This window comes from Calonectris borealis, chromosome 8 (assembly GCF_964195595.1).
Source record: "Calonectris borealis chromosome 8, bCalBor7.hap1.2, whole genome shotgun sequence".
NCBI lineage: Eukaryota > Metazoa > Chordata > Aves > Procellariiformes > Procellariidae > Calonectris > Calonectris borealis.
This window is the reverse complement of record NC_134319.1, coordinates 30,291,145-30,304,009: the sequence shown is the minus strand read 5'-3', so window position 1 is coordinate 30,304,009 and position 12,865 is coordinate 30,291,145. Positions and strand designations below refer to the sequence as shown.

At 45.5% G+C, this 12,865-nt stretch overlaps 1 protein-coding gene across 3 annotated transcripts; it reads left to right on the top strand.

Moving 5' to 3' along the window:
• Positions 1 to 1,938: 1,938 nt before the first annotated feature.
• GORAB (golgin, RAB6 interacting) lies at positions 1,939 to 12,223 on the top strand. Of its 3 annotated transcripts, none has more exons than XM_075156708.1 (5): positions 1,939 to 2,067; positions 3,048 to 3,396; positions 5,811 to 5,912; positions 7,715 to 7,855; positions 10,456 to 12,223. In XM_075156708.1, the coding sequence occupies exons 1-5, from the start codon at positions 2,004 to 2,006 to the stop codon at positions 10,925 to 10,927; spliced, it is 1,128 nt and encodes a 375-aa protein (XP_075012809.1). In that variant the 5' UTR covers positions 1,939 to 2,003; the 3' UTR covers positions 10,928 to 12,223. The 3 variants fall into 3 exon arrangements, with proteins under 3 accessions (XP_075012809.1, XP_075012808.1, XP_075012810.1); XM_075156707.1 differs by having other exon boundaries at positions 3,048 to 3,408; XM_075156709.1 differs by lacking the exon at positions 10,456 to 12,223 and having other exon boundaries at positions 7,715 to 7,859.
• The last annotated feature ends 642 nt before the right edge of the window (positions 12,224 to 12,865 follow it).

Below are 12,865 nucleotides of genomic sequence, written 5' to 3'. Positions count from 1 at the left end.
ATGCCTGGAATATCTGCAGCAATAAAGTGAATATGGTGCTTCATTTTTGTTTGTAGCATTAAAACTTGGAAGAGAAGAAAGAACTAAGGTTCAAGAATGAGATCTGGCGTTTGTACTGCATGAAGCACGTTTGGTTGGGGGTTTGGTACAGCCCATTACAGTGATTTAGATACCACGATAGATGTAGATTCCCGATTCCTATACAGGCATCTAAAAGGGAATTAGGTGCCTACACCTTGTTGTGGGGCTGGCCAACGCTGATTCATTGTAAAATTCAAGCTGACACCTGGTTCTGGCGTCTGGACTCCCTGGAGTTTGAGAGCACTTGAGTCAAGGTTGGATTATGGTTCTTCTTCAGATCTCTTCTGTGCTCGGTCAGGTTTCCCAGAGGAAGCCGTAATCCCATCTGAAGGGCCGCTCGGCACCCCTCAGCCCCAGGCTCACCCAGGAAGGACCTCCCGGTCAGCGCTGGCAGGATGGAGATAACCACACTCCTCTTCTCCTCCGCTGGATGCCTGCAACGCCTCCGCTCGGTATCAAGGCCTGCAGCTAAGCTGCGGGTGAAAAATGGTGGCACTTCTGTTCCCCAAAGGCACTCAGCCAAATCCAATCAGAAACACTGAACGCCTGCCAGCGAGTGGCAGCTCAGCACTGCTGCTCCTCTGACCGGGGCTGGTATTTATGGGACGCGTTAGTCACGCAGGAGCTGTTAAAAGTGCTGCTGAGATAAATTGCGAAGTCATACACGGTCATCGAGTTATGAGTTTGCTCTGGGAGATAGCAATACTTCAGAGCTTGACTAATCCCTTACAGATTGGAAACGCGAGGGATGTGGTTAGGCACTGAAAACGTCCCCGTTTTATTGCCGATGATGTATTATTTAAGCCTCCAGTCCCCTGGATGGCTTCAGCTAAGCCTGGGGCTCGTGCCCTCGTGTTCCAGCCGGCTTTCTCCTGGTGGGAGGTAAGCTTGTCTGCAAGACCTCTGATAGGCTTAGAGCAGCCACAAGAATTTGGGCCGGATGGAAAAAAACGCTTGTTTTCGTGGCTACTGAGAGAATATTGCTGTATGTTGCAGGATCTTTTCAGTTTATATCTAAGGAGGGAAGTATGCCTGTGCACCCTTGTGCATAATGCTCAGAGCAGACCCTCAGGAACATCAGTATGGGCAAAATAATACTTTTCCTTGCTGATTTCCTCACAGTGGCATCACTGTAACTTACTGAAGCACAACAGCACCCAGCTGTGCACGTCCCTGCCTCGTAGCTCCCTTACTACGCAGGTCCCAAAGACCCTGCAAACGCAGCTCTAGATGCACTGCAGCAGGCATCTCACCTGCTCTTATAACTACCTAATTACAAGTTATAAATGACCAGGGGGCCGTGGTGACGCTCCTTGAAGCTTGCTTTATTTGGAAGCGGCTCCTCCTCTTCATTTATGCCTAATTAGCTGGGGCTCACTGAGCTCTTTACGGTAGTACATTCCCAGGAGCTCCCGGGACGTGCCCCATGCAGCGTACCACGCACTGCACCAACCGAGCCCACGGCAGCCTTCCCTGCAGCCCGGGTGCCGCGCGGGAGCACCGCGGCCGTGGCTGCCCGGCGGATCCACCGACGGGGCGCTGGGCCTGCCCGCCCGCCGAGGAGCCCTGGGGCTGCCCCGCCGGTGAGCGGCAGCCAGGGGCGGCCTGTGGCCTCCAGGCCCTGTCAACGCCCTGCCGCGCACTCCGTCTCCCACCACCTCCGGAGCCCAGCGACCCGCGCCAAGGGCCGGCCCCGCTCTCTCCGGCTCCAGACCCCCCGCCCGCGGGCTACCCCACCCCGGCTCCTCAGGGCGCCATGTTCCCCGCCCCGCCGCCGCCGCGTTGCCGTGGAGGCGCGAGGCCCCCCGGCGCTGCCGGCCGGGGCTGTCCGCGGCGTTCGCCTGCGGCGAGCGGGCGGCGGTGGCGGGGCAGCCGCGGGCCCTGCCTGCCGCGCTGCCCCGTCAGCGGAAGGAGGAAGCGCCATGGCCGAGGCCTGGGCCGGCTTCTCGCAGGAGGAGCTGCGGCGCCTGCGGGGCCAGCGCCCAGGTACGGACCGCGACCGGGCTCTGGCGGGGGCCGGGGCTCGGAACCGGGCCGGCCGAAGCGCCCGCCCCGGTTAGCGGGGGGCAGCTGGGCCGGGCGCGGCGCGGAGGAGCCTTCGGGCCCTCGGCACCCCGTCAACCTCCGTCCGTCCGTCCGTCCCCTCAGCCCCCCTATCGACACCTCCGTTCGCCCCGGCCTCTCTCTGCAGCTCCCTCAGCCCTCCACGTCCTTTTCCTCAGCCTTCCCATCCCCCCTGGCTTCCCGCCCCCTTAGCCCTCACACTCATCCCCCCATCGGTCAGCCTCGGCCTCCTCATTCAGCCCCCTACATCCACACCTCTATCCATTCCCTCAGCTCATCCAGTCCATCCCCGCATCAAACGCCTCAGCTTCTCCAGGCAGCCCCTCGTTTCCCCCAGCCAGTCCCTCGGCCCCTCCCATCCAGGCCCCGTCTCTCACTGCTCCCCTCAATCTCCCATCCAGCCCCTCTGTCTCTCCACCCACAACCTCTCTGTCACGTTTCCAAACTCCAGCCCCTTCTCCTGCACCTGCACCTGTCTCTCCACTACCCCACTCATGTTCTCAGCTTCCCTTTTGCCCATCTGTCATCTTGTTCTTCCCCTGTTCTTCACTTTATAAACCCCCAGTTTGCCCACCAGACTGCCTGGGACCCTTCGTTACCCTACATCCATCTCTCCATGATTCCCCCAAGAGTTGCCTCGCTCCTACCTAAGGTTCCTCCTTTAGTCCCGCGGTCCAGGCACCTTATTCCTCTCTTTCCTTGTTTCGGATGCTCAGATCCTCTAAAACATTTCCAGGTTCCAGGGTTTTCCCCCACGTTGCCTTCCCTTGACACCCTGGGATGTCTTTCCCTTTTGTTGGTTTTGCACCAGTTTGCTTGCCCAGAAAAGCTAATTCACAGCATCTGTCTTTGGTCTTAAGATTTAGTTTTTAATCCTGTTTCTCCCTCTCATCCATTGATAGATTTGTATGAACCCTCGGAGCAGCAGCGTCGCCCCCACACTGTGAATAAGAGTCGGAAGCAAACGCAAAGAGAAAAAGCCCTCCAGCAGCAATGTCAGAAGCTGGGGCTGCAGGGTGGAGCAGCCTCTATTCCTCCTGAGCAGTTGCTTTCTGTACCAAAACACAAGCCTGGTCATCCTCAGCAGCCTGTGCCACCACCTCACCCTCCTTTAGCGGGAGATCAAAGGCAAAGTGACAACCAAGACCAGCAGAAGGAAGTGACACCGGTAGATCCTTGTAATGGCAGTGACAATGCGCAGACCCGCCCTGCAAAGCCAAACTCCAAAGTGGAGAAAAAGAAAGTGGAATTGTTAGTAAGTCGGTAAAATCGGGATGGGTTTTATTCTGTATTGACTCATTCTTTCGTTGTACAGTAAAGTGAACTTTCCTGTATCTAATAGGAAGGTTTGAGAGATCATGTTTGCTTCCTCTGCATTGAACCTTTGGTTTTCATCTCTGCTTGGGTTAAACCTGATTCGAGACCAAATTCTGTAGTTTAATCCGTGCAGGTACGCACCGTGCTGTCTTCACATAATTTCCTATGGTAGTGGGACTGTACATCATAAAACGCCCAAGATGTAGGACTTTGGTTCATGAAGACTTAATCTCACATCATGCTGCGTAGACAAGCCAGCAGCCACAACAAAAAGCCCTTTTGGAAGTAGATATGCCATGATTTGTGTAACTTTGTGTTCCCCTTCACAATATTGCTGCAGATTTGTTAATGCCAAAAGTGTTGGTAAGGAGGTAAAATTTCAGGTTTAAGCTGTTCTCTAGCTTTTATGATTCAAGCTGAGACCCATCTCAAGGCTCTCACCCTGTGCATCAGCCCACAGTGGGGTGTCTGTCTCCTTCAGAAGCTTCAGACTGGTACATGTGAGAGAGAGAAAGGAAAAAGTACTGAACATGGCTCTCTGCGATTCTGATTGAATGTGGCAATTACTTTGTTCATCATCCAGAATTCAGATAGTAGCCTATAAAAGGAAGCTGCTGTCTAAATGCTAGAGAGGGCAGGCATTACCAGTATGGGAGATTACTTGGTTTTACTTCTTCACATTTGTTTTCCTGTCTGTATCCAAGTGCTAATTTTCTTTTTCTCCTCAGTGGCCAAAGTAAAGTGTGAGGGGCAAAAGGATAGATTCCTTTTCTAGGGCATATAGTTTATTTTTAAAACACACTAACAATGCGGCTCCAGCCTTGAGTCCAAACTTTTCTGCCCAATATAATCAACAAACACTAGCTGGCCACCAAACTTCCATGTATCATTTGTATTCCCCCAAAATAGGGATCAGCAGCTTTCCAAGTGTGGTGTGCCAGGCCCTGTCTCTGGTTAGATCTGTCTGTAGGATCTGGGAGGGGACTGAAGGTGCTTCCCACTGGAGAGGCAGGACTGCGGCAGTCAGCAGCACTTATATGGAGAAGCAGAGCGTGGCTTCTCTTGAATTCAAAACTCAAAAGGATCTGGGAGGTTCTGTTTTGCACAGATGTGCCTTAAGAGGCTGCAGCTGCTGGCCATGCTGCCTGCCATTTACCTTCCCGGCCCCTGGCTGGGTTCACCTACCTGCAGATAGCTGTCCCTTCACCAGAATAGCAGCACTTTGAAGAGCAGTGCCAAATTCCTCATCTGGGTGGAGCTCACCGGTAGTACTGGCTGTTCAGCTCCTTCCTGGTGGTGAAAAATACAGACACTGTTTGACTGGGGAGAAGATAGCTAAAGCTTTGCAGGGAAGTTTTCCACTCTGTGGGGAGCAAATGACATTTAGCTGCGACAACCACCCTCTGAATCTGCTGAATTCATCTCAGCCTGTGCACTTGAATTTAAATCTTATTAAAAATATTTCTCCATATGAGGTTTTAGGAATAGGGTGATGAAGAGAAGTCTGAAGAGAGATTCTTGTGCAGAAATGGTTGTTAAGATTAACATAGCTGAGTTACTTGGGTATTTTTAAGCTAAGCTATTTTTAAGCTGAGACTTCTTGAGAGAGAGCATGAAGAACACAACAGGGTGGAAAAGCAGCAAAGCAGTTTTTGTTTCTCCTTAATCCTGCCCAGTGGTGTTGACGCAGGTTGTCCCCTCTCACCTGAGACCTTGCCTTCCATCCTCTGGGGCTGGTTGTATCTCTTAGTAGATGTAGCCTAGGAAATGGAATCCACATAACTCTTTCCCTAGTGGTGAAAGTGAATTCTTGTTCTTCCTCGTTGCTCATTTTCATTGTAACTTTTTACCAGCTTTTCATTTGTATCAGTTTAATTATTTGGGGCTGTATTGTAAAGCAGACATGTGAAAGGATCTGTTTTATGGAAAAAACATTTCCAAAAGAGAGGCTGTGTTGGCAGGCTGAAGAGATAATGACTTCTAGCAACCAGTAGGAAACCTGAAACTGCTTCTACCTAGTGGGGAAGCACATCATTTACATGAAAAATTCCACCCATTTCTGAAAAAGTGCGGTATGCTCTTTCTTCCAGCAAAGCTGAATTAACCAGCAGCTTGCTTGCTTATGAAGATTTTTGTTCTGATCAGCAGATTTCATCTGGAAATGTTTTATTGGTCTGAATGACTTCTTGCAGATGATTCTTCTTTCCTCAGAACCGAAACCTGTTTATAGTTCCTTTGACATTTTTAGAGTTTTCTCCAGGAAATACAATGGTGAATATTTGTGTCATTTGGGGAGCAGGGAGAGAAATGAACTTTCTATTAATTTTGATCTTATTGTCAATGAACAGGCAGGAAAAATCACGATGGGAAATCCTCCAGCAAGAGCAGCGGCTGATAGAAGAGAAGAATAAACGCAAGAAGGCACTCCTGGCCAAAGCTATTGCTGAGAGGTAAAGGGCTATGCTGCAGCGTGGGCTGAGGCTGAGGAAGGGATTACTTTTTATCTGCAACCAGTTGCATATCTTCTATTTAAATCTCACTTTTTCCTCCTCTCCGTGCTCTGTATGTACTGCTCCACAAGTGAGCAGCTGTGATTGACGTTTCCCTTTGATGACAAGTGCTGGCCAAGAAGCTGTGACTAAGCTTTTCACACTTCCAAAGCTGCAGCTCTGTGCGCAGATGGAAAAGTTATTACAGAATTCGAGAATTAGCTGAAGTCCCTATGCCTGTTAGTAAGGGCATGTTTGGGGAGCTCGGATGCTCATTCCTGTTCTGTTCCTGATTTGTTTTCACTGGATTTAAGGAAAGTTTATTTGATTCCTAACCTGTGAAGGGAAACTATAGCTATTTCTGTTCGGGCTTTTGACTCTTTCTTATTAGTATGTGAAAAGTGTGGAAAAGAGAAGACAATCAACTTTAAGTTTAAGAAGGTACCGTTTTACCACTGACTGACTAGAAATTATAAAAAAATCACATGTTCTCATAGTTGTTAGCTTTTGCTGTTCAGGTGACCAGACTTTAAGGCATTGTACGGTGTTGTCCACCAAGATAGTTTAAAACTACAGGGAAGGGAAGGTTTGTAGGGAAGGATACTGGAGCAGCTGATAACACTGGATCAAGGAAGGAGATGTGAAGCTTTCAGGCTCACAGTCCTCACGCAGACATGTATTATGTTCTGCCCGTCAAAGCTCTTGGGTAACACAGGTGAACATAGCCAGTACTGTGCAGCTCTTTGAGGTTCTGAAGATTTTGTTTTCCTTTGCCAGGCAGATATAAAACACAAGTATGTTTGGTCTGAGTCACTGTAGGACAGCAAACGTGGGTGTGACCACCAGGCTAGGTTCTTCCTTCCGGAAGCAGAGCATGAGGAGAGAGAAGAGGACGTGGAAGGTGATAGCTAGGGAGTTACGTCTGACATTCAAAGGCCTTCTTCAGGCTCTTTTAACCCATACTACAGGATGTCTGTTTCTCTCCACCTGCATCAGCTGGTCTAATGAGAGGTGGTGTTGCTGCCTACACATCTAGTCTTACTTTCAAGTACCTGCTTTGGGGTGTAAAGCAGTGGATGAAAAGCATGGTTTTGCTGGTGGGGATGAATGACAGCAAAGTGACCTGCTGTAAAAGCTTGTTGAAAGTTACTTAGCTTGCTTGGGAGTGAAATCCACCAAAGCTTGCTGCCCTTAGCAACATTTAGTTTTCAGATTTTAGGAATGAATAGGCTGAGTTGAAAAAGGTTACATAAGGCTTGATTGAAATCCTTTGTGTTTGATGTAAAACTTTCCATTGACTTCATTGGGATTTGGCTAGGCCTTTTGGGAATAATTTTACAAAATGGAAATCAAGCTTAGGTTAGGTGACTTTTTGGCCCCTACTAACTGGGCTTCTTTGAAAGGGGATATTTGCAGGGCTAAATACCCTTCCCCCTCTCGCTCCCCCCCAAGCCATTTCCTGTTTCCTTACACTGAGAACTACTTAGATACAGCAGCTTCTTGTGTGTTTCCACAGTGAAGAAACACAATCCATTTTAGGCACTTTGATTATAGTCATTACGTAATTTTGCCGTAGTCCTCTAATAGCAGGCATTTTAGATCCCTGTGGATATTAAAAAAGATCAAAAGTCTTAAACCATAAAGGAGAAACCTTCTGAATAGCTCTTAAAGAAGTTGTTAGTTGCTCTGCAAATGAAATGGGGCCCATTATGTCAAGAAGAGAGGCTTGAAAAGAAAAAAAAAAATGCATCTTCCTTTTGCAGATCCAAAAGAACTCAAGCTGAAACAGTGAAACTAAAAAGGATTCAGAAGGAGTTACAAGCTCTGGATGACATGGTATCTGCTGACATTGGCATCCTGCGGAACCGCATTGATCAGGCCAGCCTGGACTACTCCTATGCCCGGTAAGCGACAGACAGGGAGGAGGGAATAGCCCTGCCTGAGTGGAGGGAGAAAATGCTGTTTCCTGTCACCGAAGTAGTAACGGAGTTATGTCATTGTAATAAGGTGTAGTTAAAGCGGTCACAGTCTGGGGGGCTTTCAGATCTTGAGGTAAAAGCGTGCTTTTTATTTCCTAATTTTTCCCTTGGAATCTGGAAACTGAAGTAGGTTTTCTGACTGCAGACTGTGCGTTCCAGCTTCATGCTGTCTCGAGACATACTTACTGCTTCAACTGTGCAGTTGTCCATAAGCCCTGCTTTATTGTTTCAAGGTTGTTTATTTCTTCTCACGGGGAAAGAGTTTTTTTAAAAGTCCTAAAATGAAAGTCCTTTTCAGGGAAACTTGCTTGTTGATGACAGCTCTGGTCCTGTTGGAATCAATGGGACCAATTAAGCTTAAAACATATAATACTGCTGAAGTGCTTTTGGAACTGGGACCAAAAATTGAAGGAAAAAGCAAGCTTTCACCCTTCACAATGTGCCTTTAATCACTCTGGTTCTGATGAGTTCCTTAAATGCAAGAAATTAATCGGAACACCCTATTAGTTGTGGGTAAACCACAACATCAGTAGATAAACATCAGCATGTTTATGTAGCCGTTTAATAAAATGGAAATGTTCGGTTGCGGTTTTTAGTTCACGATTCAATGTGTTAAACGTGTATTTCTCCTTATGACTTTGCTATACGTTGACCACAGGCCAATAAACATGGTAATTAGTCTTTAAAAAAATAGCAGCGGTAGCTAACAAATAAGGATATTTTTTGTGTAATTATAATTTGAAATATCTAAGATTAACTGTAGTTTTAGTAGCTGAGTGCATATGAATACTGAATTTCATATCCTCAAGAGGAAAACATTTCAATGTATTTTAGGTTTAAGTTTGGTTTCTAAAACCATTAAATGCTCCTGGAAATTTGCTTACCAAAATTTTGTAATAATGTGTCTATTTGAAATGCTTAGTGGCTAAAGAGCATATAACACAAGCGTCTCTGATGTTTGGAAAGCAGTTTTTAATGAAGATAACAAAAGGGGATGCTGGTAGGATGAAGAGGATAAACGTTACAAAATAGTTAATGACTTTCATGAACTTAGTAAGTCTTTCTTTTTGTGAGGGAGGGATTTGGAAATGCGAGTTAGATGCTTTCAGTGTTGTAGTTCTTATGTGTTATGAGCCAAAGCTGATTTACTTTTAAGTGGTGTCTTTTCAAGAAATTTTTTAGTTCTTGCCTTATATTTTAGGGCTAAAACACAAATAATTTCAGTGGGTCAGAAAGTGCAATATTAAATAGTCCTGAGCACATACATAGTTAGGGGCATTTGACAATTGCTGTGGAATGGAATTTTTGTAAACATGATATGAAGAATATGTGTGAATTCAGCCCAAAGCTTTAACTGTGCAGAAGTTTCCAGCATAGCATTAGTTTTTCCATTTCAGATACCTGGCCCAGGGAAATCTTGACTTTCTTGTGAGGGAAACCCTATGCAGACATAGGGTCAAAGTTTTGTCATTATTATATAAAGGAACATATTTGGGAAGGCTTTTCTATATCTTATTTCCATCTGTTTCCCTAAGCAAAGGATCTCTCCTATCTTTCTGTTGCTTTGTTTAACCAGATAATTGGTTTTATAAAACAGCTGGATTCTTTATTCAACCACTTTACTAATATTAGTTTTATGAATGCTTTGTAAGGTACATCACGTAGGCATTTTGCAAAAGCCTTTGCATGTTCCCTTTCCTGATGAGCAAGATTGCATCTATCTTTCTATTAACTAAATCAGAATTAAAATACAGATTCACTGAATGTAGTGGAAGATGCATCACTAATGCGGACACCAACCATTAAAGTGCTAGATATCCCGGATGTGTTAACCTCAGTAAATATTTGGAATACTTCCTTTTTGCTATATTTGTCATGACAGGAAGTGCAAATTGGCAGGAGGTGTGTGTCAGGGGGATGCTTACAATAAAATTCTACATCTGTTGCCATGCAAAAGTTGTGATCACTATTGATGTCATATGCTGTGTCAATCTGTGCTGCTCATGATTTTCTGAATATATATATGGGTGGCCGGGAGAGTACACTTCTAGACCAGATCCGGCTGTAAACGTGTATAGCACCATTGTAGCATCTGTATCTGTTGGGTAGATGGTTGGATTAGAAAACACACAAAACTATTTTGCAGTGTTTCAGTTCACTAGATAGGTGTTCATTAGAAGTTTGAAAACACTACAATTTCTGATGGTTTCTTTCTGCCGCTAGTGATGCATCTCTTGAAACAGGCAGTAAAAATGCTTGTTTGTGATTCGATCTGTAGATTTCAGATGAGCAAATTAACTCTCGGAATACAGCAGCAGTGGAGGCTAATGTGTCAAGAGGAGAAGATTTGATCGATTCACGCTTATTTTCTTCCCTTTTACTAATGTCGCAGCATGTCACGAAATAGCTGGCATAATGCATTGCAGCGCACGTTGCATTTCAGGGATGCTTGAAGTATCTGTCCGTGTGCCAGATTGTAAAGTGCTTTGAGAACTAACCCACTAGAAATGATGATGATTTTGCAGGAAGCGGTATGATAAGGCTGAGTCGGAGTATGTGGCAGCCAAGCTGGACCTCCAACACAAGACGGAGATTAAGGAGCACCTCACGGAGCACCTGTGCACGATCATACAGCAGAATGAACTCCGCAAGGCCAGGAAGCTGGAGGAGTTAATGCAGCAGCTGGAAGTGGAGGCAGATGAGGAAAATCTGGAACTTGAGATAGAGGTGGAGCGGATGCTGCAGCAGCAGGAGGCAGAAGCAGGGAGACAAGCCAGCCAGTCACACAATCATGCGGGGACAGCTAAGGAAAACCCCACTCCCAGTGTTTCGGCGCGGGAGAGTGAGCATGCTAACCGTGCTGTCGCTTCTCCTGCTATTTCTGAACAGTTGGTTCAATCTGAAAACTCCGGTACCAAATCCCTCTCCAATATGGACAGCCAAACTCAAGCAGTAAATGTGACTCCAGGAAACTCCCCAGCTTGTTCTGATACATGATTACTATATTCAGATAAGCCAGCCAGTTATGGATGATATGCTCTCTGCGGGCTCGTGTGCTGTATGTTATATCTGGGTTTCTGCCGTGCCAGTAATATGCACTTCATTTCTCTTTTCCTTTAATATTGTTTTCAAATTTTAGAGGGTCTTTTTTTCACAAGACTCTCATTTGGGGTTCACCGTCTGTCTTCATCATTCTGGTTTAAGTTCATGTTCTAATGCCCAGTTCTTCATGGGGCTTTTGTACCTTCCTGAAACAGGATACTTGGAAGCGAACAGTAGGGTTTTTCCAAAGGCTTCTGGCATATTGATATCACAGATACCTGTTCCAAGCAGTGTGCAAGAGATATGTATCTACAGGAGGAAACATCGCAACTTACTCTGCTTCTGAACACATTCTGTCCCCTGACAACTGCGATAGGATGTTTGTCTTCCGTTGTATCTGTAAGGGATTAGTTTTCAACAGTTTTTAATCCTGTGAAACCCAAGTGCTTACTTTAATTATCTTCGTAGCTGATACTCTTTCCTGTACCTGATTTAAAGGAAATTCGCTTATTGAGGCAAATTGCAAAGTCAGTTGTAATATTTCCTATTTATCACTTTGCCTATTTCTTTCAGATTATGCTAGATCACACAAAGCTATCTATTGATAACATTATTTTCTATGAAATTACAGCAGCTATGATTTAAGAAAAATGATGGGTTACAGTTTAAGACATTGCAGAATATATGATGTAGAAGTAGAAACAGACAAAAGAGACTCTTACAATTAAAGCTGCTCCATTACAAACATTTTTCTCTGTCGTAGTTGCCTCAAAGCTCCAATAATTAGCAAGGGATCTTGTAATGAGTAATCCCCACTGTATGGTGGAAGTGAGCCCATTTTCGTATAATATTCAATGCATTTTCTTGCCTGAAGAGTGGGTTTGTACCCCACAAGAAGTTCAGCTGGTTTGCTCTGTTGCTGTTGAAGGTCTTTAAAGAGCTATTCCAGGTGGAGAAATTCTTGGGAATTAAAATAGAGGACGTAGGAAAACGTCCCATAGAGTGATGCAGCTGCAAACTGTGGGGACGGTGTCCATAGCTATCCACCTTGTAACAGAGGAAGGCTGCTTTCATTGTGGAAATGGTTTCTGTAATACCTGACCTGAACGTATCAGTCAGAGTTTATGAATGAGTTACTGAATGACACCATTGAGTATATAAATGGGACACGATTGTCTCTATGGTTTAATAGTGGAAAAACATGTCACTACATTTCATTTTTATTCTATTAATAAATCAGTGCATCTTCTACGCAGTGTGTTTACTTTCAGTTCTGGTATCTGATACTAATACGCGTATCCAAGACTGTTTTTCCACAGGACGTGATAAATGACAATATCAGATATGTCCTTTGGCAACTTTCCGCTGTGTGAAAGTGAAACTTCAAAAAAGGCTGTTCCAAAATACGAAAACTTATGAAGCAAAGACATGGCAGGATACAGCTTGGCAGGAGTCTTTTCAACTAACCGTGGCCCAAGGCAACAGTGGAAAATCTCTGCTGGTGCCTCCCATACGCAGGAGAAAGAGGGATGAATCTGTTTCCTAGAGAAGCCACTCATAATGAGGGCTGACTGAAGTTACAAAACTCCAAAGTGACATTTGAGATACGTATGAAGCATTGCTCTGTAGTTGCTGCTACACTGCATCCCCTGTTATTTTGCTGGAAAACCTGGCCTAAAAGCCGAAGATTTGGTTGTATTGTGAGAAAATAGTGACTGACTTCCTTTGCTCTGTCTGCAGTTGCAGAACAGCTTGTAGCAACCTGATTATGGTTTTCAAAACTGGATACCAGTAAGTGCAATAATAATTTAATTGTACCATTCTTGTTTCCATCCTCTGCAGCTGTCCCCAGTTGCTCCTCAAGAGAATCTAAGTCCTAGTGGATAGGTCTGT

Coding starts and splice junctions, on each gene's coding strand:
- GORAB (XM_075156707.1), top strand. CDS start 2,004: ATGGCCGAGGCCTGGGCCGGCTTCTCGCAGGAGGAGCTGCGGCGCCTG. Junction 5,913..7,714: donor GCCAAAGCTATTGCTGAGAG/GTAAAGGGCTAT, acceptor TTCCTTTTGCAG/ATCCAAAAGAACTCAAGCTG. Junction 7,856..10,455: donor CTGGACTACTCCTATGCCCG/GTAAGCGACAGA, acceptor ATGATTTTGCAG/GAAGCGGTATGATAAGGCTG.